This window comes from Metopolophium dirhodum, chromosome 8 (assembly GCF_019925205.1).
Source record: "Metopolophium dirhodum isolate CAU chromosome 8, ASM1992520v1, whole genome shotgun sequence".
Taxonomy (NCBI): Eukaryota; Metazoa; Arthropoda; class Insecta; order Hemiptera; family Aphididae; genus Metopolophium; species Metopolophium dirhodum.
Genome location: NC_083567.1, coordinates 13,744,234 through 13,769,028, shown reverse-complemented (window position 1 = coordinate 13,769,028; position 24,795 = coordinate 13,744,234). Strand labels below are relative to the sequence as shown.

At 26.7% G+C, this 24,795-nt stretch overlaps 1 protein-coding gene across 2 annotated transcripts in view; it reads left to right on the top strand.

The window, feature by feature from the left end:
* LOC132949999 (uncharacterized protein CG43867) overlaps nucleotides 1-24,795 on the top strand; it is a 94,981-nt gene that overhangs the window by 10,209 nt on the left and 59,977 nt on the right. For both annotated transcript variants that reach the window (XM_061021167.1, XM_061021162.1), the window contains exon 2: nucleotides 8,504-8,736. In XM_061021167.1, coding sequence (XP_060877150.1) covers nucleotides 8,551-8,736 — 186 coding nt within the window. In that variant the 5' untranslated portion in view covers nucleotides 8,504-8,550. The remainder of the gene's footprint in view (nucleotides 1-8,503; nucleotides 8,737-24,795) is intronic.

Below are 24,795 nucleotides of genomic sequence, written 5' to 3'. Positions count from 1 at the left end.
CATAAATATAAGCATGATATGTGTTTTTCGTAATTAAAAATAATATTTTATTGCTAGGCTTTAATATTATTGGCGATACATTATTGAACAGTAAAACGAGTTATTTTACATTCAGTTTTGTGATATTTTATTTTTTTTTACTATTAATGCACAATGTATCTCGTATATGCAATTGAAATAAAGGTTTTTTTGATAAATTCTACATATTATAGGTAAGGCCTCGGCCCTCACGTAGAACAATTCCAATATTTGATTAATGTTTTTTTTTTGTAATTATCGAGGTAATTATACTAGTATAACATCGTCATGAAAAAATTGGTTTCTATCAAACAATTAACACAAAGTTGAATAGTTAAATAGAAACTAATTAATATTTTAAATAACTTATTAAGTTTATTGAAAACATATTATAAACATATAGCTTAAAATGTTAGCATTTTTTTTAAAATTGTTTTGTATTTTACTATAATACCTAACATAGGTATTTTTTAAATTTTTTTTTGAAATAAGGCTTTGACAACCGTCTCCGTTTTGAATAATTTTTTTCTTGTATCTAGGTAATGATTTACCATTGAATTCAAAATTAACTCATCAATTATGGTGACTTATTCAATGACGAGGTACACTTGACTCCAACTGTACTGCAGAGTGGTTACCTACTTGCCCACCTTTTTTTGTTTCAATTTTTTGAATTGTTAATTATGGACTGAGGGAATATTATGTGACTATATATTTAAATTACAATTACTAAATTAAATATTTACAATCTGTTCTTATAATAAATGTCAAGTTTATTTGATTCTAGTGGCAATTTATCTCGTGATACATTTTACTTTTTATTTGGTAAAAATAAATTAAATATTTACTTGGACTTGTCTTTATTTTTAATGTATTATTAATTAGTGGTGCATTTAAAAGTTATTAGCACCTCGGGGTAAGATGTATACTCCCATATATTATACAAATATTCCATTATATTACACAATAGTTCAAATATTGTTGTTGTTAAAATTAGTCATTCCTAAAATGTTGCTCCCTAGCTAGTGCAATTGCCTCCTTTGTCTCTTAAAATATGCTACTGTAATATTATATCCATACATTCAGTTTAACATTCTTATTCTTTGATATGAAAAAGACTTAAATAATTTATGTAAATACTATCATATTTCATAATATTAATATTATTTTCATTTATCACACATTTAAGATACATTTGGCAATTAATAATTATTATATTATACAGTCTTAATTTTAACCGTTATTTTATTTTAGTCTTTCATTTTTTGCATTTATATTTAATAATTAATTCTTTCGTTTTTACGAGGATATTTTCATAAATAACAGGTACCTATTTCAAAATATCTGTAGTTTGAATTTGAATTTTATATGCAACTATAATGATAGATGTGTTTGAAGATGAGTAATTAAAAAGAGTAATTCTATACATTTAATTGGCCTACGTTCAATTTTGTTTTGTCACGAATTCGTTTTTTATTGACTACCCACAGTAACACGAATTGTAAATTGTAATTAATAATGCTCTTGAGATATTTTAAAGTTAATGGGCAGGGCATACAAATTATTATCACGAATATTATTCGAGTAGAATATAATGACTTAATGAAATAAATAATGATTTCGTTCAGTATATTTCTTGTACAACATTTAGTTGTAATATTTCCATCTTGAAAAAATATTTATGCAGTACAAGTGTGGTAAGTCGTAATAAGTGTGACATGTTAGTAGGCTGTGAAATAATAAATGTGTACTTGTTTCTTAATAACACGTCATCATATATTATGTATATTTGCCCAACATAATTTTAAATGTTATATAAGAAATCATTTTATTTGTCGATAAATGTAATTTTTTATATTATACCTATTAGTACCCGGTGTATTATTATAGAATATAATTGATAATTACTTTTTAAATTAATATAAAATATGTTAACATTTTTCCCTCTGAATCTTATACTATATACCTAACTCTAAATACAATTCGGTATAATTTGATTGAATTTAATTTGATATTTTTGTTTATGTAAAATTGAGGTCGTAGCTCTAATATTTTACATAGGACTATAGTAGGATATACACAAATACCCTCTATTAGCATTACAATTACCTATTAAGCTTTGGGTGATTTATTTTAATGCCGAATCCGTGGTTTGGATTTACTTAAATCCTTAGTTACGTGTGTATAATTTTGTCTTAGTTTCGGTAATTTGGAATTCCTGTTTAAATGAGCTTATTCGTAATGGCCAATGGGTTAAAGGTCATATATATGTTTACGTCTAGCAATGCAGTGGCGTACACATTTATAAGGTTTTTGGCTTGATTTTGTTGTTTTGTTATGGGGTAAATTACACTTACTACGGATAAATTGTCATTTGCCTTATTCCAATTTTGACCCATGCACTATACAATATAAATTATATTAAAGATGTTTCTGAATATCACGTCAATAATTATTAGAGCATCGCACTATACAAAGCTTAGTGGATTATTATTATAGATTCAAATCAATGTTTTGAATTAATATACTTATTTCTAACCATTGGCATAGATATAAAAAAAATATCTATACATAGAAATATGATATTATAAATATTACACATGATTATTATTTTAACATTCATTGTTTGAAGAGCATGAGGTTTTTTCTATGTATACGCAATTTGTTGTTGTATTGTCCTTATTTTGTTTGTTTTAACACTACATATATATAATATATACAATATACATCTTAGATTTTAAACTGCTATATAGGTACCTATATTTTTAATTGTATCGTGTAAAGGAGAATACTTGACTAAAAATATGGATTTAAATAATATTAAATATTGGTCGGATAGTTTTCATTTTATTGAAAAGCATTTAGGTTTAGATTGGTGTACCATCCATTTCATAGAGTAGGTACTCTCCCTACCCTTCATACATCTATAATCTTAGATTTTTAGATTGGCATGTGTCTTTAAGTTTCAAAAAACAAACATTTTTAAAAAATGCCAACACTTTTCAAATACCTAATGAGTGTTTGTTCCTAATCACCATGTTTATATGGTATATGCAATATGTATGAATAATTTAAGCTAAACTTTCTTTAAGTGTATATTGACTTATTTAGATTGCTATTTAAGCAATATAATTAATTTTAATATACATAACATTAACGTGAAATTTTTGACATCTAAAATTATTCTCATAATTTAACAATGTGCATAGGGATTTAAGATATTGTTGGTTCTTGGAAGAGTTCTAGTTTTATTCTAGAGTTTGAATTTAAAGTTTTATTTCTATGATTATATTATAAATACGTACCTATATCCGTTAACATAACACGTATATGTTTACTAGTTATTGCCTACCATAATAAATATTAAATTACATAAATTAAGAAAAAATAGGATGTTCTAGGTAGGTAAATCTTGGACTTTTGGCCAGCATTTATTGTTAAGAATAAATTAGTAGGTACCTAGTAATTATTTTTAACTTAATTGAAGACATTTTTAATCTCTTGATGACATTTTACGACTATCAAAATATAAATTTTAAATTATGTTTAAGATCTTGCAGCTTTGATTAATTGTTTAGTAATTATAATATATTATCATGGAAACAGTACCTAAGTATAAGTATATATTAAATAAGTTTTCATGTCGGTTGTTAAATCAAAATTAAAATATTGAGGTTTAGGCGTACATCAATACATTTAGCTTTAAATAAAGTTATTTTTTAAACAATTTTAACAATTGAAATATAACAATATTCCTCTAGTTAATTATATATTCATATAATATAGTTTCTGCGGTATAATGTTTATTTTAGTGATTAATAAATCATTATTCACGAATATATTATGTTAGTGGTGATTGAACGAGAAGGACGGATAGGAGAATATTATTTTTATTGATCCATCGTTGTTAAAACAGATATTGTAAATTTTCTGTTTTTGAATGATAAGTAATACATTTAACTGTCGTGTTTTTTTAAAAAAATATTTTGCATCAAATTTCTGACATTAGATTACAACATAATCGGAAATATCTAGGAGTATTATAGGTACATATAATATTATGAAAGTTGGTGTATTTTTAATCCTTTTGTATAGAATATAATAAACATTTTTAAAGTTTTTACCACGTAGAATATTATATTATATATACAGACATATGTTTATCATAGAACTTACATAATAACCGAAGGGACCAATGTTTTCTGATTTCTAGACGTAGTAGTCAAATTAAATTAAATTACTTCTGTCAGACGTCAGTTGTAAGATTAGCGCAATACACATAAAAGGAAGCTAACATTTTTCTCTAAAGCGTTAAGTCGCCGTACGCCCGCCTGTATATTTTTTTTAAAATATAAAATACTTATAGTGCCTAAATATATATACGCACGTACATTTGTATATAATATTATATACGTCAAACACAAACGTGCAATATCGTTCCAGGTGGTTAGAGCTTTTTATGACGGTTGTGCTGTGTTATTATTATTACGTGTGTGTTTAGGCGACGAATATTTGCACTAAGAGGGCGATAAAACGGCAGAAAACTCTCATGAATATTAAACCAGCGAGGACGATACGGACGTGACCCCCTCCTCCCCATATCTTTTATGTGACCACCGCTGCCGTTGCCGTCGCCCTGGTCGAGATTCCGGATATTTCGGCAGTTATAACCCCACGGTCCCTACACACACACACACTTTGGCTTGAAAAGCACAACGGTTCGTGTAGCCTACCTTTTCTCATTACTATAAAGCCGCTGATGCACTGAATGCACGTTCTCTCTTGCTCATCCCCTCGCCGCCATGGGTTTGTCGAAATTAATTTTTGGTATAGCATTTTATCGATTTTGGTGACAAGATAATTAGTTTGTACAAAACTTTGTAGAATGTATTGTGAATTTAACGATGTACCTACTTGATTGGACTAGAACCTATAAATATTAGCTTTGAAATCATACAGCTCATTGGATTTTGTTTATAGTTATTAATTGACTATTAAATAAGCCACTTTTAGAATTAAAATAATAATTAAAGTATACACTATATAAGTATATTTTATTTAAATATTTTGATAACCATTGAGGCACCTGCTACTTTATTTTATGCTGTATTGAGTTAAGTACACGTTTTTGACAAATTGTTTAATTTTTCTTCAACACAAACATTTAAAAGTCGTAAAAATATATTTTTAAATTATACTCTTTATACTTTGGTTGATATTAACACAATAAACATGGTTACCTATAAAAACAGATTATTTTGTTATTAGGCATACTAATTGATATCAAGCATACAAATATATAAGCATGTACAACACTTTTTTATTGTATTGTTTCAACTTTAAATTTTGAAACAGTATTTAATAAAAATATATTTGAAATTTGAAACAACTTATATTTTTTATAGAACTGACTGTACCTACCGTAATGCTAGTCTTATAATATTATGTGGCTTGTAATTAAAAAATAAAAATAATTAGGTTCTGACAATTTTTTTGTGATAGTCGATTAAAATGAATTAGGGAAAAATGTATTATTTTAGTGAAATACTTATTGTATTTTTCATTACACAACGGGTTTAGATCTGATTTAATAGAATTAGTAATATTTTGTCGTTTTTTTTAGACATTAATTCCTGTATTTGTAATACAAAGTAATTTGTATTGTATTTATTAGAAGGTCTTATATATAGGTACTTCTATAACAATATTTAAATTTTATATCACTTTAAACATTTTTATCCATATCTTATTTTTATGAGATATCGTAAGAACAAAATAATCGTTTTGAATAATTTAATTTATATTTACCATCATTCTATATAATAAGCTTATAAAAATAATACAACACTATATAGTGAATAAGCTCACAATAGTGAGTGACGAATGACCGAGTAACTGGCTGCAGCTATGTTCCTACTTTTTAATGTATACAATCATTAGTAATTATTTTTAAAATTTGATGTAGGTATACATACCTACATTAATATACGTATTTGTACGTATAGTAGGTATTAACCTCGGTATTAACCATTTATTTTTAATCTCGATAAAATGTTTATATGGATTATTCTATTTTCTTTTTATACTTATATAGTTACTTATAAATATTTTGAATATTGATCATAATTTTATTTGACATTCTTACATTATACGTTTTATTATAAATGCTTGAGTTAAATTTATTACCTCAGCTTAATTTATCTATTAAAATGATAAAACTGGTATTAAAATAGTCTTTTAGTTAGTAATATACTAATATGCTATGAACAAAATTAGCACTGAGAGGGAGATATATAAATATATTATGTAGAGTGAACATTAAATAATTGGCCATTATCGTAGTGTATGCATTCTTATCCTAGTAGTTATTATCAATAAGATGTATGGAGAGTTAGTTCCAGTTTAATCAACATTTTGGTTTTATACGGAAGTGTCGTAAGTAACAGAATAATGTTTAAAGTTGAAGTTTTTTGTGTGTTACCGTATGTAAAACATGCAAATGCATTATATTTAACTACTGGTTTTAAGAGATATAGCTTTATATATTTTGTATTAGGTACATGTAATTAGATACATGCCATTACACAATGTAATTATACTTTTTCATCACTACTAGCTTGTACCTTATCTATAATTTACTCGACAATTTATTTACTTAAAGTTACGATGGGTAAAAATGTGATTTGTATCATCTTATTTTTGTTAGAAATTTATTTGTGACTTAAGTCTATATTAACCTACGAGTGATAACTAGTTCAAATTGGTGAGTTAATATTGGTTTTATGATCTGACTGTTTTAAATTAGTAAGAAGAAGTCGTGGAAGAAGTAATGTAAATTTTCTTACATGTCAGCTGTATAGAAAAAACCTAAGTATAATCTTCGTGAAGCACACCGTATACCTACTTTCCGTATCTACACGTCTATACTGACTGCTGATATTTATTATTTTTATATGTTTTTATATGTAGTTATATGAGTATTTAAAAATTAATAATTTAGTATTTGATAAGCTTGTATACAATTTATTTCTAATGTTGAGGTTTTTAAATTATTTATCTATTTTATCATATTCACATTTCAAAAAATTTCAAATATACCTCTATTAATTTATATTATTTATTATGTAATATTATAATATTATAATAACCGGAATAATAATTAAATATTTTTTGGTAATAAATAATATTTACTATAGTAAATTAGAAAATGAAAACTTACATACAAAAGTAAAAACTATACATCTGTATAGGTATCTATCACATTAAATTTAAAATGTTTTGTAATTATTTACAATTAAATTTCCTTTTATTTGTGTTGATAAATTGCTAAGTTTGACATTTTATATATAACAAATACAATTATATTAAATATATACACATGAAATATTTGTTACGAATTAAAATAATAACTGTCTCCAAATGATTACTGTCCCTACTTTTATACGTTTACATATTATTCGTCACCTCATTATTATTCTACTCCGTTTTTGTCCAATTGTAGGTTGTATCGACCTTTCCAATGTTATACTCAACGATGAGAATTTAACCAAATATATAGGAGGGCGTATTTGTCATTTCCCAATCAATGTCCCATTGATCTATGGCTTACTTTGGTGTAATGTAGTTACTGGTAGAGTTGGTTAATTTTCACCGAAACCGCGACATTTTTCATTGTCAAACTACCCTAATGTCGTTCCCTCTTTTCGTCTCTCGAATTCAAGACCCTCCGTTTGCAAGTCTGTCCTGTATATGATGGAGGGGATTCTAAATTCATTTTACATGATTTATTTAAGTACAGCTAGTCATAATATTTAACTACATTATGCAGATAAATGGAATATTATACTTATAGTAATTTGTTAGTAAATATCGTTTTGTTTTTAAATAAGTAATATTATTAAAATATTGTACACAATGTACTATATTTTGAAGTTCGGTAATATTGTAGTAATACCTATTGTTGTATTAGAATATTCAGAAATTAATAATTGTTTTATCATAAATTATCTATTAAATAACACTTGCCTATTCATTTAAGATATATGATGTAGATATTTATATTAATAGTGATTATTGCTATTCATGCAGGCTGTAGTTAAATAGAATACTTTATTTTCTAGTTTTGTATGTCCGTGCCAACTTGCATTGCCATAGTAGGGCAGGTACTAATTCCATTATTGATTTCAATATATATTATCTTACGATATTTTTTTTCGGATATTTCTAATTTTAAATTACTCATAGATATAATTATAAAATATCCTCAAATATAAACACCATCTCTGCTAAGACTTGTTTTTCATTTGGTATACAAAGATTTACTACTATATTCAAATTTAACACATTCAATACAGTAACCTTTTTAATGTCGATTGCACTCGTAACTATTATACTATATACAGTAGAGTGACTTCCCGTTTTTTTTTTAGTATTTTATCCTTCTATTTTCAGTTAATATTATTTTAACTATAATTTGTTGTTATAGATGCTCAAAATTATTATCTCCGACTACGGTAGTTAAATCTTGGAGATATGGAGGCTGATCCACTGTGTGGTTTGTCTGATTGTTCATCTACGTCGGTTCGGTCGTCGTGGAGCAGTTCGGCAGCAGAAAACAGCGAGGACGAATGGCGGCATCAAGTGGATGAGTTGCGGTGGTACATCGATCCGTCATTGATGCAGAATGGTGATACTGTCAAACACGTCAGTAAATACGAGGTAAGTTAAACTAATATAGAGGAAAAGATAATTGAAAATGAAAGCGTAAACGATCCTATAGTCAGTCGGTAGGACAGATCGACAAATTTATGGTTTAAGTCATAAAACGTCTCTGGCTATTATTTATTTTTGTATTCATCTTCCACAAAGAGGATTTTCTCCGTGTCTTATATCGAAAAAACGTGAAATGTATGTAGAAGGTTTTAACCATTTCGATATTCTCTTGAGACCATCGTGGTAAAGGGACCTTCTTCGATCTTGTTATGGCTGCCAAGAACGAAGAAAAGTTTATAAAGCATAAAAACTAAAACAAACAAAAAACGATTTCCCACTTACCTATTACATGTGTATTATACTCTTATCAAACAGCTTGTATAACTAATAAATACAATTTAATCTAATTTATTGTTAAATTTGAATTGGTCTGGCTGGTTCATATTTTATTGGCGTGGATGAATGAAGATATCGTTTTTCTTCCTTAATAATGGACGATTTTTTTTACCTTCGAGCGGTACAGCATCAATCATGTTACATAATCCTTATGTTGTGTAGGTTTTAGTCAGTTATTTATTTATTTATTTTTTGATGGATGTAAAACGTCAGTGTATATTTCCTCGCCTTGATCAAGGCTGTAAACCTCTGAATATTTTTGACATCATTAAAAAAAAATATTAATATTTTAAGAAAAAAGTTTCGTGTGAATATATTTTAGACTTTTAAATAATATTTTTTATGTACTTAAACGTTAATTTATAAATATATAAGTAGGTAATATAATTTCAAGATATTTGGTGTTTAATTAAATTGAACTATACTATATATACGCACTTATATGTGTATATACTATGTATATACTGCAGTATATACACTGAATATATATGTTATATGAGTTATAGTTTTATAATTATAATGTGAACATTATTATGTGTTAAAAACACAGGTATAGGTACCTAGCTAGTAGTTTTGTAGAACACAATATAATCTATCAATAATTTATCAAAATAAATATCCTTAAAATTTAGTTACTTGTCATGGGACACTATTTATGGTAACTAAACTAGTTTTCAATATATTTTCTTAAAAATTAAAAACTTTTTATAACTATCATTCAAATATATGTAGCGTATCATCACAGTACCTACCAACTCTTATTTCCCTTTTACGACTATTGGCTAAACGTAGTTTAAAACTTCACTGTTGTGTAATGGATAAGTTATTTGATAAACGAATTGTCCAGTAGGTATATAATATATATAGTATGTAATGGAATTGTCGTATACAGACAAAAGTTTTTAATACGATTGTCATTGTATAGTATGCAGTAAAACAAGTTAAACAACTTTCTCACTTCATTTGCAATTTAAAGTAAAGGAATTTTTAGCTTAGGAAAATGTAGGTATTTACTCGTATTTATATTTTATTGGCGTATTATTTAATCATAATATTTAACGTTTGTACTACTTAAATGACATAATGGAGCATATATGAAAATTACGATAGTATCAGTCGCGCATCCGACATCGAGAAAATAATAAATATACGTCACGCAATAGCGTATCATAGGCATCACACATTAGTAATATACACATATTATTATAATACTGTATGTTATTTTATGGTTATTATTACTTAATAAGCTCCCTAATTCATTCTCATTTTTAGATTATGACCATGATAATCTTTCAACTATTTTATTTAGGAATGTATCAGTGTTCTCGCATTTAACAATTGCAGAGTTGTTAATCAGTATGATCTCGTACGCTATAATTCACATAGAAATCAATTTATCAAATTACCAAATTATTTCTATATGTTACTACCTAGTACCTACACATTGAACTCGCAAGCAAATCACATACAATTAGTAGTTATATATGTGTAGTAAATATGTGATGTTACATTTGAGTCTTAAAAATACAATCGTTATGATATCATATGATTACTTTTATGTACACAGGGCAACTATTGATCAATTATAAATATTTTGAGAGTGAAATAATGTTAGTTTAATATTTTTCTGCGTAACAGCATTTTAATGCTTGTTTTATATTTTTTTCAAAAAATCCTTTCACAAATTGTTATTTTATAGTCACATTTACAAATAGTTGTGCCTATGAAATTAATAAATTATTAATTTTAGATTTGTCGACAATATTATTATATGTTTTGTTTTAAGTATCCTCAATCCTCATACGTATAAACAAGTGGTAAAATTAAAATAGTTTTATTTGGTCACGTTCAAAAAAATAAATACATTGGGGGTAGAATTTGTAAGGGTGATTCAGATACCCTTAGGGTGTATGATAATAATATGGTATATTAAATGGCATTTCATTTAAGTTTGAATTTTATTACTCTCCAACTTCCGTTCCATCACGTATTTGATGAAGGGTTATACTTTTTTCTACTTGTATAATCCTATTGAATGATTTAGGTTGGAAACTTACACTTATACACTATATTACAAAAATATAATTGTATTTATCAATCGATAAAGGGAAGACGCATGATATATTTACATTATTTTATTTTATTGCAATTTTCTCTATTATATTAGTAATGTTCAACCGCGGAAGACGTAATAGATAGTCTTGTAATAATGGCCATGACCATTGTTGGTCTTCTCGAGCTGTTGATTAGTTTTGATGCAATGTATTGGACTTAAACGATAACAGTAAATATCCCGAGGGTCATTTACAGCGGGATACGCGTTCCTGCCATTGTAGATATGTATCCTTAGATAGCCATTAAAACAGAGAGCTGCAAAACTTTCCCTACTAGTCGTACGCGTTGCGCTTATTACATGTCACTGCTATGATGAGCAACAATTTCTCGAGGACATTATTTTGTTCGCGCCCTTACGAAGGGGACCATTGATTTTGGCAGTAGAAAATGGGAAATTCATTACGACGAATGGATTTCTTTTGAAATATTACTAGAAATCAGCAAGGGAAGTGAATACTACTATGTAGTAGGTAGTCGGAGTGCTATTGTACAATAGACTTAGGTCAGGGGTGGTAAACCAAGTGCGTCTCTGGTTAAATTGTAATTTTCCCTTGTCCTTGTCTGTGCGTGTTTGTTTTATTATGCCTACCCACACCGCCGCGTGTTTGTATAAAGGTATGTATTAAGGATTTCCAATTTTCTAGGAATGACCGATGATGATGGTTATTTTTCAGCCTTAATACGCTTATATTGTTTATTAACTTCTATTTATCCTCCTATAATAGTTGGTAAGCTATTATACTCTTAAGTATTTGTTGGTTATATATCTAAAGTTATAAAATCCTAAGTTATTTAAAAATAGGATATAATTGATATTTTGTATTCATTTATTTATTTTAATAATATTGGGGATTCTATTGTCCTGTGCATCCTATAAATATTAAAAGGATGTCAGCGCACTATTTGTTTATCTCTAGCCCACGCGCAACATAGACAAAATGCGTTTCCGCAGAATCGCTTTTTCTATGTTTTTAAGTTATCTTAGAGTAAAATCACTCATTACAAAAAAGATAGAGGATAATATTTTTGAGGGAATGACATCGATTTCTCTAAATATTGTTTCAAAACGATTTAAACATAATTTAAATTTACAACACTTTTTTGTTATTTTGAAAGTCGAATACAAAGTCAAATAACAATAAAATATAAAACCGATATGTCATTCCCTCTAAAATATTATCCTCTATCTTTTTTGTAATGAGTGATTTTACTCTAAGATAACTTTAAAACATAGCAAAAACGATTCTGCGAAAATGCGTTTTGTCTATGTTGCACTTGGGGGTCAAAGAGAGAAAACAAATAGTGCGCTGACATCCTCTTAATACGTTACACAAATATTTAAAAACATATTACTCTAGTTTTATGTTATATAAATATATACATATTTAAAATAGGTGTTATTTTCATAAAAATCACCTTTGTATTATATTAATGTTATTATTGTTTACAAATTGATACTTTTCTGGCTTTGTTATTCCAGTGTTTTATTTCTTAAGTCAGCTATTTCATTATCCAAAAAATAAGTTTTAACAGAATACATTTAACTCTTTACTAAAACGATAACTTACCCGTCCATGTTAATTAAACATATCCACGCTCTTAAAGTTTGTAGAGTTATTTTGTAGTTCGTGTAAGTGCTACGGTATATTTACTTTATTAGTCATTGTTTTGTACATAATTATTACGGTTATATATTATATTACATTTTCAGACTAGATAAAAGTTAAATTTGTTAGCTAACATCAAGAGAAAAATAATTTTGTTTATAATATTCAGTATGTTATCAATCATAAAGTACATACTCTCTGTGTGAATATAGATTTTTCTTATACATACATAAGTATGTAACATACATAAGTACCTACACGTCATAACAAATTAAATTCCTTATCATTATTGTTGTTAAAACAATTTTACAATTTTTATTACGAATTCCCGTGTAAATTAATTTAGACCGAATTAAACCTATTGGTCATATTTAAATGCAAAAATATTTCATAATATTTAAAATGTATATCTTTTTATTTCATATTTTTTTTTTAGACTTTTTGTGTAGATAATATTATGTTTTTGATACTTCTTATATTCCAGCATAATTTATCTTAAGGTGGAACATTGTCGTTTTATGAATAAAAACACATCGTTTTTTATGGGTATAGATTCGAATACAAAAATATGTATGAATAGCCTTGCACATTATGCAAAAACAACTTTCAGAGCTGGCGATAAGAAAACACCACCAGGGACTTATTTTTTATTTAATTTCGCATCATACCTGGTGTCTCTCTATTTTGTTGTACAATTCGTCTCTTGGGAACCATTTATCTCGATTTGGCTTCTTGCACCTCCCGTCCATTAGTGCTTTTAACCGTTTTCGTTGACTTGAGTATCCTTTTAACTTTTATGCATATTCTCACTTAGGTTTCTTTTAATACATTTATGATTATAAAAATGATTGTGACTGAATTCCAGTAGGCGCATTTCTATTTTTTGAAAAATTTGTATTTTTAACAAAATTACGTTGTTTATCATTAAAATATTCATTTATTTTCAAGTTAGTGTAATTTATTTTGCTTGGCTACTAAACTAGAAAATAACAAATTTTTAATTCTTTATAATTTGATTAAAATTTTGTGAAGTTGCATGATGTTGATTTTATTTAATGCTTATACTAATTGAATTAGCTGGTATCAATTATTAAAATGTATATAATATTTATTAAATAAATAATTTTATCCAGTCAATAAATTTTTAAAACCAGATCTTGATCTTTTCAACTATTGAACTATACATACCTACCTACTCAACTTTTTTTATATTATTATTTTGTTTATATACCTAAAAAAATATTTTCAATACTTTGTGTATGTTATTTTTAAAGTTAAATTCGATTATTAAACTTTAAATTTTTGTTTTCTTTCATAAAAATATTCCGAAAATATATTTTTAAAAGGTTCAACATTTTAATAAAAATGGATATTTTAGTGAGTAAATATTATGTCCTGGAAAACTCGACATATGTACAGATTTAGACATCATCTGTATACTGTGCACCTGGGGGATTAACAATCTCCACGAACAGTTTGGAATGTTGCCAAAGTATATATACTGTACGCTTTTATTAACGTCTGGCGTCTTTTTTATTTTATACTCTTTACGATTTTGTATAATTTTATTTCTTCCTAGCCTAGTTTTGAAACTATTTAACTATAATATACTATTTGATAGGTTCAGCGTGTTTTCATAGTTAAAAATGTTGGTCTAAATCATTTGCTTTTAAAATTATATACATAGGTAGGTAAATATAGTGTACAAGTATACCAACATTTTTAAATAATTAATTTAAGTTAGTAATACATTTGAATTTGTTCATAAATTTGTCTACTGTAGGTTTGTGATAGGTAAAATAAAGGTAAATAAAAAAAATTATTATTTCTAATTTCAAAAATGTTTTCTTGACTAGATATTAGATTTTTTTATGTTTTTGTTGAAATAATTTTTAGAACAAATAGACATAACCCAAAAGTGTGTATATATATCTACGTAGCGTCAAGTTAGATTTAGGACTTGTCTTGTTGCATAAACGTGACAGTTCTTGAATCCCTAGGGGCATACGTAAAGCCCCTACAAGACCTCATAAAAAACGGAAGAACAAATGACTGGCTTCGATCCTGTAAACGAAGGTGGTGCTTAGTGCGTGCGTGTGTGTGGTTATTTTTTTAGGGTTTCGTGGTTAGACAAATCGCAGCGTAAAGAGAGAAAGAATATAAGGGTAGTAATGTGTACTATATTTATTTTTTATTTTATACTTTTGACTAATTTAGATAAAAAGCTTCTGGGAAAAGACGCATAGTTCAAGACTGGTAACCTACTACGTAGGGGCTATGAGATGTATTTTTTCTTCTCTTAAACACGTTTGTTTCAATTCAGTTTTGATTGCTAACCACTAGGGAACGATTTTCAATAACAGTAATGCGATTTACCTTGTTAGGTCAATTTCTATCATTCTGGTAAAATGTTACACACTTATTGGCTTATTCATTTAAGTTACACCGAACAACGTGAACAAATAGTAAACCTAATATGAATTGACATTTATCCTGATGGGTGAGACCCTGTGCAAGATTCTAAGTATAATGGATTAAAAAAATTAGATTACAATTTTATATTGAAATATATATTATATACGTTTGACGTTTAAAATATATGTGGTAAACAATTCAACTATCATACATTTTAAACTTATTTAACTTCTTTATTATAGTCAATACCATCGCTCATTAACAAAAATAAATTTCAATGGAAAATTTAATAATGCAAATATTTTGTCAAAACTTTTTACCTTTGTTTATTTATCTCATATAGCTGTTGAGAATTATTAGAAATTACGGTGATATAATGAGTTAATTTAAGTTTTATGACATTGGTATGCTCAGAAAGATAAGGTTATTACCAAAGTATAAACAAAAAGCTCGTTTATCAGAGTAAACGACATAAAATTGGAGAGAAGAAAATATCGTCTGAGTGGAAACTGCATGATACAATAATACAATAGTATACGTATTATGCCATTATAAATCGTAGTTATGTTTTCCATACTATGCACCGTCTATAGTCCATAACTAATATTATATTATATAACATAATATTTTAGATGTTTCTATAAAATTATCCACGTGAAAAACATTAAATTTTTTTTTTATATTTATTTATTATCCATAGTTATAATATTATGTTCAGTTACTAAAATATTTATTATTCCTTTCTTGTACATTATAATGAAATACTTTCGTTGTGAATATATCATTTTATTTACTGCGAAAATGGTTATGTATTTAATTAAAGTATAGTTACTGTTTTGAAATAATGTACATAAACAATGATTGCTAACCTGGTACATGTAAATTTTAATTATGTATGTTTAGTATTATTTACTAAGTAAATGTTTTGTGTAAGATCTCATAACTATAGTTAGTTTCGATTGTGTGTATCAAACTTTGGTCTTGTATTTGTGAGCCCTCTGGGGGAAAGACTAAAGGAGGAAAAACATCAACGACGTCTGCAATGCGCACCAAAGGGACTTTATCTCGGGGTCCGAAATGTCGTCTATTAATTACTAGCCTGCATAGAGGTCGTATAATGGCAGCAAACCTTGGGTGCAGTCATAGGATTAAAGGGGTGAAAGTTTACGGTACCCGAAACTCGGTTGAACACACGTAGTCATAGGGACCGGGTACTATAATATGAAATTACTTTCAAAATATTCACCCTTATGATTCGTTGAAATGGATTTGCAGACACTTATTTTTTAATATAAATTAATAAATCACATTAACCGTAAAATATTTCTATTCAAATTAAAATATTATAAGCACTACGATTATTATAGGTAGTTAGGTACCTACATGATTTAAGAAATTCAAATATCAATAAATAATTTATTTAACTTTTACCTTTCTTACTTCCACATTTTATACATTGGTTAATTGTTCTAAATTTTATTACATTTTTATTGTTTATTTTCATTTATGATGCACTTCTCTTGCGATCTTTTTGTTTAATCTATCAAAAATTATGCATCTAAAAAGTTACCTTTTTTTGTACATTGTGTATTCAATTTCTGGTCGACTGACTGATGGTATTTTTTGGCTTTTTACCGCTTTGAAAGCACAAAAATCCGTTATTGTAAAATCTATAGCTTCCTACTCGCTTTAGAATCTAACGGCAAATAAAGCATGTTTTCACACTCAATAAATTCTTAATATAACATTATATAATATAGGTATATGGTGCTATTTTAAAATTAAGGTAAGAGTATATTTTTTGGTAGTAACTCCTAGCAAACAAAAATTACAATAATTAAAAAGGTGGAAAACTGGGTTACATTTGTTTTTGATAGAGGTAGAAAAACTTGTTGGGAACCTTCTATTAAAATTTCTTATGTTAGCTATAAAAAGAAAAACTTTGATGAATTTCTAACTAAAAAATTATCATGGCTATAAATAACTCAAAACGAGTCAAAATAGTTTGAAAATTGTACCATGCATAAGTCTACAGTTTTGGAAGTACAACAAAACATCGAAAATCGATTAATGGGAGTTCGATTATTTACAGCTAATCAAATATCATAAAAATTATAAGTTCAAACACACATAGAAAATTAATGTTCCTTTTAATCAAAGTTTTTTCTTTGGTACAAGTAGGAAACTTATGTGAAATCTTCTATTAAAATTTTCAATCTTAGCTTTAAAATTTTTTTATGAATTTCTAACTTACAAATTTCTTATGGCTATAATTAGCTCAAAAAGAGTCGAAATTGTTTGAAAATATAACAATGTATGGAAATAATAGTCATTTTAACATTTAACGAAATTTCAAGTGTCTACGGTTATTAGTTTTTGAATTATTACAGAATATCAAAAATGTATAGATGGAAATATGTTAATCTTTAAATGCTTAAAAAAAAAATTGTGACTGGATTTTTAATATTTTTCATCTATTTTTGAAACAATATATTAGGAGCCTTCTATTAAATTTTCAAGCTTTTAAAATTTTATTTATATTTATACAATAAAAAGCTAAAAAATTTGGAAACTGAAAATGTCCGTAAATAGCTCAAAATAAGTCAAATTATTTTGAAAATGTTACGGTGTATAGAAAATACTATTATAAACATTCAGTCAAAATTGCATGTATCTACGGTTCATTTGGTTTAGAGATACACCAAAAACAAAAATTGATTTTGCGTAAAAATGCACATTTTTCACGGCGTATTTAAAAACTACTTGAAAATTTTAACTTTTGACCTCCCAAAGTACCAACTAGATTCACTTTCCCATCAGAAAAGATACGGTTGAAGAAAATCTAAACACTTTTACTGTCCTTAAAGGTGATGACAGGCACAAAAAAAAAATTAAAAAACAACATTGTAAAATCAATATATTCATTGCTCAGCTCAGAATAAATACATCATTGTAAAATCAATACATTCTTTTGCTTCTCTCAGTATCTAAAAAATGTTGTTTAAACTTTAAAGTATAATATTATACCAACTACTTTAGTATCAACAGTTGTTTTCGTTATTTTTCGTCATCTTGTTGTATGCATCTTGTATGCATAGTATCTGTATATATTTGGAATATGGTGCCTATTACTTTTTGCATTAGATTCTGAGCGAAGCGATGAATGTATTGATTTTACAATGGTGTGTGTTTTTTTTTTTATTTTTTTTCATTTTTTTTTTTTTTTTTTTTTATTTTTGTGTGTCATCACGTTTTAGGACAGTAAAAGTGCTTGGATTTTCTTCAACAGTATCTTTTCTGATAGGAAAGTGAATCTAGTTGGTACTTTGGGGGGACAAAAGTAAAAATGTTCAAGTAGTTTTTAAATACGCCGTGAAAAATGTGCATTTTTACGCAAAATCAATTTTTGTTTTTGGTGTATCTCTAAACCAAATGAACCGTAGATACATGCAATTTTGACTGAATGTTTATATTAGCATTTTCTATACACCATAATATTTTGAAAATATTTTGACTCTTTTTGAGCTTTTTACGGACATTGTCAGTTTTCAATTTTTTTAGTTTTTTTTCTATAAACATCAATAAAATTTTATCTGTTGAGTAAAAAAGCTTGAAAATTTAATAGACGGCTCCTAGGTTATTGTTTCAAAGGCAGATGAAAAAAATTAAAAATACATGGGCACAGTTTTTTTTTATAAGTTTTTAAATTTCAAATTTTGACAACATTTATCAAATGTATAATTAATTAATTATTTTGTAGTTAAAAATGTATAAAATGTTTAACTTTAATGGCTAATTATTGAAAATTTAAAACAATGCTCCACGTAAATAGGTTATGTATAAATTACTTTATTCACTATAATATCATCAAATATACTTGGTAATATCATAGGCTGACGGACCGTTTTCGCTCAGAATCGTTTTTCTTATACAATGATATTATATCATTGAATTCAAATTTAACACCATCCATTACAGTGACCCACTTGTAACATACTGTACAGCAGAGCGACATCCACTTATCTACCTTTTATAATATTGTATCTACAGTACCTAATTAATTGTTTTAATGGGCTATTAGTAATTACTTACTTCATTACATTGTTAATAGTTTATATCTTCTTAAATGGTTTTATATTGAGTTTCCCAATAAGTTATAAGCTATTGTTTGTTTTATAGTAACTATCTAATTACAAAGTTTTATATTAAGAATAGCTAAAGCTCATGTTATTTGGTGTTTTAAAATTAAGACTAAATTAGATTTTCCTTGGTTTACTAACATTGCATTTTCCTTTTGTAACTGGTAATATATAATTCAAAATATGTTTTGTTTTGTGTACTATGAAAAATAACATAATTAGTATACTATGTATTTGTTTAAGTATAAATAAAATACTCGTCGTTGCTATTTCGTACGATTCTCTATTGCATCCTGTCGGATACGCATAACTGGCATATGGATGATGTGTATTCTTTCAGTTACTTGGAAGTCTTCCAAAAATGCACATAATATTACAATATATTCCACACTCGGTGACAGCCCAACTGTTCTCTCGTCTTTGTTTTTTTTTTATGTTTTATTTCTTGTAGGTGAATAACTCCTATCGGTTATTATAAATTCGCATATATTTTCCTTGAACGTTAGTCCAAGTCGATAAAACCCATCTGGTTCTTCCCTACGTTTTGAAAAGTTTTTCTCGCTAAGTGTTTTCAAAATGAAAGTATACGAATACTGCGCGTGCTTTGATACCACGTTATATATATAATATATATTATTTTCGTTTTCCGAGTACCGTGAAATGGTGATATTTATGGCTATTGACGGACTTATTGACTTTAGGCGTCGATTTATAGAAGTGTAAAAGTGTGCAGAAAATTATTGCTTACCCTTTGTTTTTAAAATTTATAGTTCTTTGTGTGCTACTGTTTGCGACGACTTGAAAAAATTCAAATTATGAAAATATAGAACTTTGGATATAACTGTAAAAAAAAGTTATTATATTTTTCACAAAATAGTTTGGGTAAGTTGTATAAAAGTATTGTTGACACATTTTCTTTAATTTATCATCATAGTTCAAATTATAAAAGAGAATGTTGTATTGTATAGTGTAAAAAAAGTACATGCCAAACCTAACCTAACCGTATTCAATATCTATATACTAAAATTATGCTTTTACTATACAATGCAGCATTATAGATAAAATTGTCATGTCTTGAATAATAATACATTTTTACTTTTGAAGATTTTTTTAGATATCTGTTTTTGTTTATTAATAGATACTAAATGTTAAAATACCTACTATCGTGTAATCAAAAACATTAAATGATAATAGTTATTAAAATATAACCTAATTTCTAAAAATTTCAATTAGTCATAAGTCATAACCCGTTTGTTATTTAACAATATGCAATATCAGCAGTTAAATATTTAGTATAGTACCTATTCAATAAAATAAAATAAAAACGTTTCAGTTTAGGTAGCCAAAACTCCCAATAGAAGTATATGTTCTTAATTTGAATAATATCCATGTTATTCAGTAAACTACTTGACTACATGATTAACATATTAATTTATTTTTAGTGACACGTGTAACGTGTTGATCTTTCATTGATTATTTTTTTCTTATACAACTACAGAGCTTTATAACTTCGATTTACGCCGAAATTTATAACAAGTATCTGAAAAAATTCCATGTATACTATTTGTTAGTTTTTTTAGTTAATACATATACGACATAATGTTAAGAATAATTGTATGTTTGTTAATACTAAATTTAAATATACGTATCTAATATGACTTATAATTAATGTCGATTAATTTTCATTTTTCACTATAATTATTAATTACATTTTAAGTCTTTTATTTTATTAATTATGTGATTACTGACTACCTAAGTAGGTAGCAAGGTAGGTTCTTACCCAAACGCTATTTTTTTCCATGGTTAATCTTAAGAGTATATATAATATAATAGAGAAGATACATTTTATTGCGTCTGAAAAGTATGTCATGAGTGTCCTTCAATAAAAAAATTAAAAACAATAAATATAATTTAGGATTTCACAAAACAGAGTTAGTAAATCTTAAGATAAATGTAATAAATAGAAGTTGATTAATTACCTAATATTTTAATTGATCAATAATAATAAATTATAATAATCAATTGATAACATATTTATTTCAATTTATAACTACGCAGCTGATGTTTAATAATTAAAGAATTACTTACTTTACAATTTGATCGTTTAAATTAATTTATGTCATTGAATTTAAACTGGTGAATCAACTGAAACCCCAATTTCGGACTTAGTCCAAAATATATTTTTGAACTATAACGTTCATAAAATTCTTAATTTTACTGCTTAACAGATAGGTTATTTTCCTTTTTAAAGTGTATTTTTTTTCCTTTGGAGGTATTATGAGTAAAATCACATTTCTTAGAAATTCATGTGTTTTAATAATTTTCTCAATGAATGTGAAAGGGGACTTAAAAATGAATACACAGCTGTTAGAAATCTCAATTTCGATTCCAGGCTATGCAGTTAGTTGAGCTGCGTGTTCAAGATTAATTTCATGTTTATACTTTATCAGCCTAACATGATCTATGTTTTTAGATTTAATAATAATCTTTTAATGTACTAAAAGAAGGGGTTTTAAATTACTGCAAAATAGTTTAAGCAAATAGAAGTTGAAACAGAATACCCTTTAGGTATTGAACCCTTTATATTTAAGACTTTTTTTGCAACGATAATGATATTGTTTGTTGTTAAGTATGTGTTTAGTTTTGTGTTATAAAATAGATTAGATTAGAAAAGTAAATAAGTATTTGGGATTTGAAATTAAGAACATATTGAATTGGTTCAGGTCGCCAATATTTCTTTGATGTCATTATATAATATATTGTACCTATTGCTATTTTTATTTTATTTGGAATTAGTGATACTACAATTATATTAGTGAGAGAATTTAAAAATATTTAACACTAGAAAAGTGGAACCTATCACTGAAAAATGGACATTATATTTGTTTGTTTTGGGTTTCTAAGGTTACGTAAGGTGTTTCAATAAACATGTCCAACTCGAGAAAACCAAATCATGGCATGTTAAATGGTTTTTCTTGTGTTTTTAAAACATTTAGTTAATTTTTATTGTTTACATTTTCCCTTTAATAACGTAGTAAATTAATAATTTTATACTTTAAACGTTTATTTGCATAATACCTTATAATGTAATTTATATTTTTTTGTTTTTATTTCTATTTCAATTTTTATAGGCGATATTTTTAGTTGTATACATAGGTAAAATATTGTCATGTATTTGTTTTTATTACTCTTAAATGTTGATTTTCTCACTACATATACATTTCTAATTTAAATTGATTACCCAGATTTATATATTGTATCATAATGGTTATAAATTTCTTTATACTATTGATAGACGTATATTAAACGGATTTTCGTGTATCTTAACTATAACGCATATATTGTAATAAACAATATATACTATATTATTGTCATTCAATTGTTCAACTCATCGACCAACATCATGCTCGGTTGTTGATAGGATTTGAGACTTGTGTTAGAAAGCCACGTCATTCGGAAGATTGATGTGACTGAATGTTTTAAAAGATACACGCAGAAGATTGAATTTAAACATCGTTATTTCAGGAAAAACCATAGTCAGCCTAATGGATTAACTACTACCGATTTTCCACTAGAAATCCGTCTTCATTATTTCTCATTACCAATTCGTCCCCTCGAACAAAAAGCCACGGTTGTAATCATCTGTCAATAGACTGTTTGACGGACATTTCGTCTTAATTGTGAAAAAGTGTGTACATAATATACAAACTGTGTTTATAGAACACCAGAACATTTTATAGTTCATCGTACTAATAATAATAGATACAATACACCGAACAATGTGTGTTGAACTGTATAATAATTAGTTCAATGTAACATAATATTACCATCTCATTATTGATCGATAATTATGACATTCTAAACTTAAATGGTTCAGGTTTGTCGTATAAGGTGTAAAATAAGGTATAAGCAAGTATATAATAATAGTTATTTTTTAATTTACTGTTTAGGATTTGTGATATAAAAGTAAAATACTTTTTCATAGCGCCCTTATATAAAATAATGGGTTTCCCTTTAAAATCAATCAAATACATTTTAAAACTGAAACACATTCTTCTAAAATACCTTAACCACTACTCATAATTTTAACATATAAGTAAACGTTTAAAATAAATTTATGGTTGAAATGTATAATAATTATAAACCAATAATAACTAATAACTAATAACTAATAACTAATAATAACTTTTTATAACTAATTATAAAACTAATGTGTCATGAATTTTTTATTGATAAAACCTTATTCCTGGACCACCAGCAGAGTAATGCGTATATGATTGGTTGATTTATATGTAGCTATAAAACATAATAGAGGGGAAAAGAAAAAAAAACTATAACCAAGACCTACCAAAAGTTACTACTAGTAGTGCCTTTAATAAATCATTTTGATAATACCTCAACTCCCATGGTATTCCATGGCAGTGACATTATGCTGTTGCAGCACATACATATAAAGCGGTATGTAATATATAGAAAGTTTATTGCGGTCCATTCTGATAGACGGTCTAAATATTATACATTTTGAAACGCACGATTTTCAGTATAAAATTGTAATTTAAAAAGACAATATTTTTGTAAAAAACTGAATAATATTTTATCTATTAAAATTAATATTGTTGTTTATAATATGTTGTGTTAATTTCTTTTATTTAACGGTTAATCGCTGCCTAAATATAAAATAAAAATGAAAACATAAAATTAATAAAATCTCAATAAACACCATAATTTAAAAAAAAAGTTTAATACTTAGTAAACTTTTTGGTTTAAAGTTTGTTTCTACACTTCTTCAAAATCTGTTTATGATTAGTTTTGATTGAATATTTATATAAATTGGCTTTATTCAACACGAACATAAACCTACTATATTTATTACCTTATTAAACATTATATTAGTATAAGTAATAAATTACTTATAAGTTATAACCTCGGTTATAACCTTCTATGTTGATGTACCAAGTCAATTTTGTAAAATTGTATTCTTAACCTAGTCTGTTTTATTACGCTTAACTAGTGCAAATGAAACAATAGTTACAGTAGACCTACGTAAAATTATAATAATTACTTTTAATTGAATGCCAAGCTTCCGCAAATCGTGCGGCCAGACACATTGCGTGCCTGTATAACTTCTTACGTCGTTGTTCCAAACTGAATTGGTTACTGTATTACATGATATAATGGTTCTTTTGCATTGCATCAATATTAGTTTTCTGGTAACGTTTTGTAAACATAAATATTCTTCGCGTGTTTAAGTATTAACGTGTTTGTTGAAAGGTTGTGATTTTTCATAAATTATCATAAAAAATATGTTTACATGATTCTGAGCAATCTGAGCAAATAAAATGTTGATTTTCGTTTAAATCTTTAAAACAGTAATGACATTTAATATAAGGACT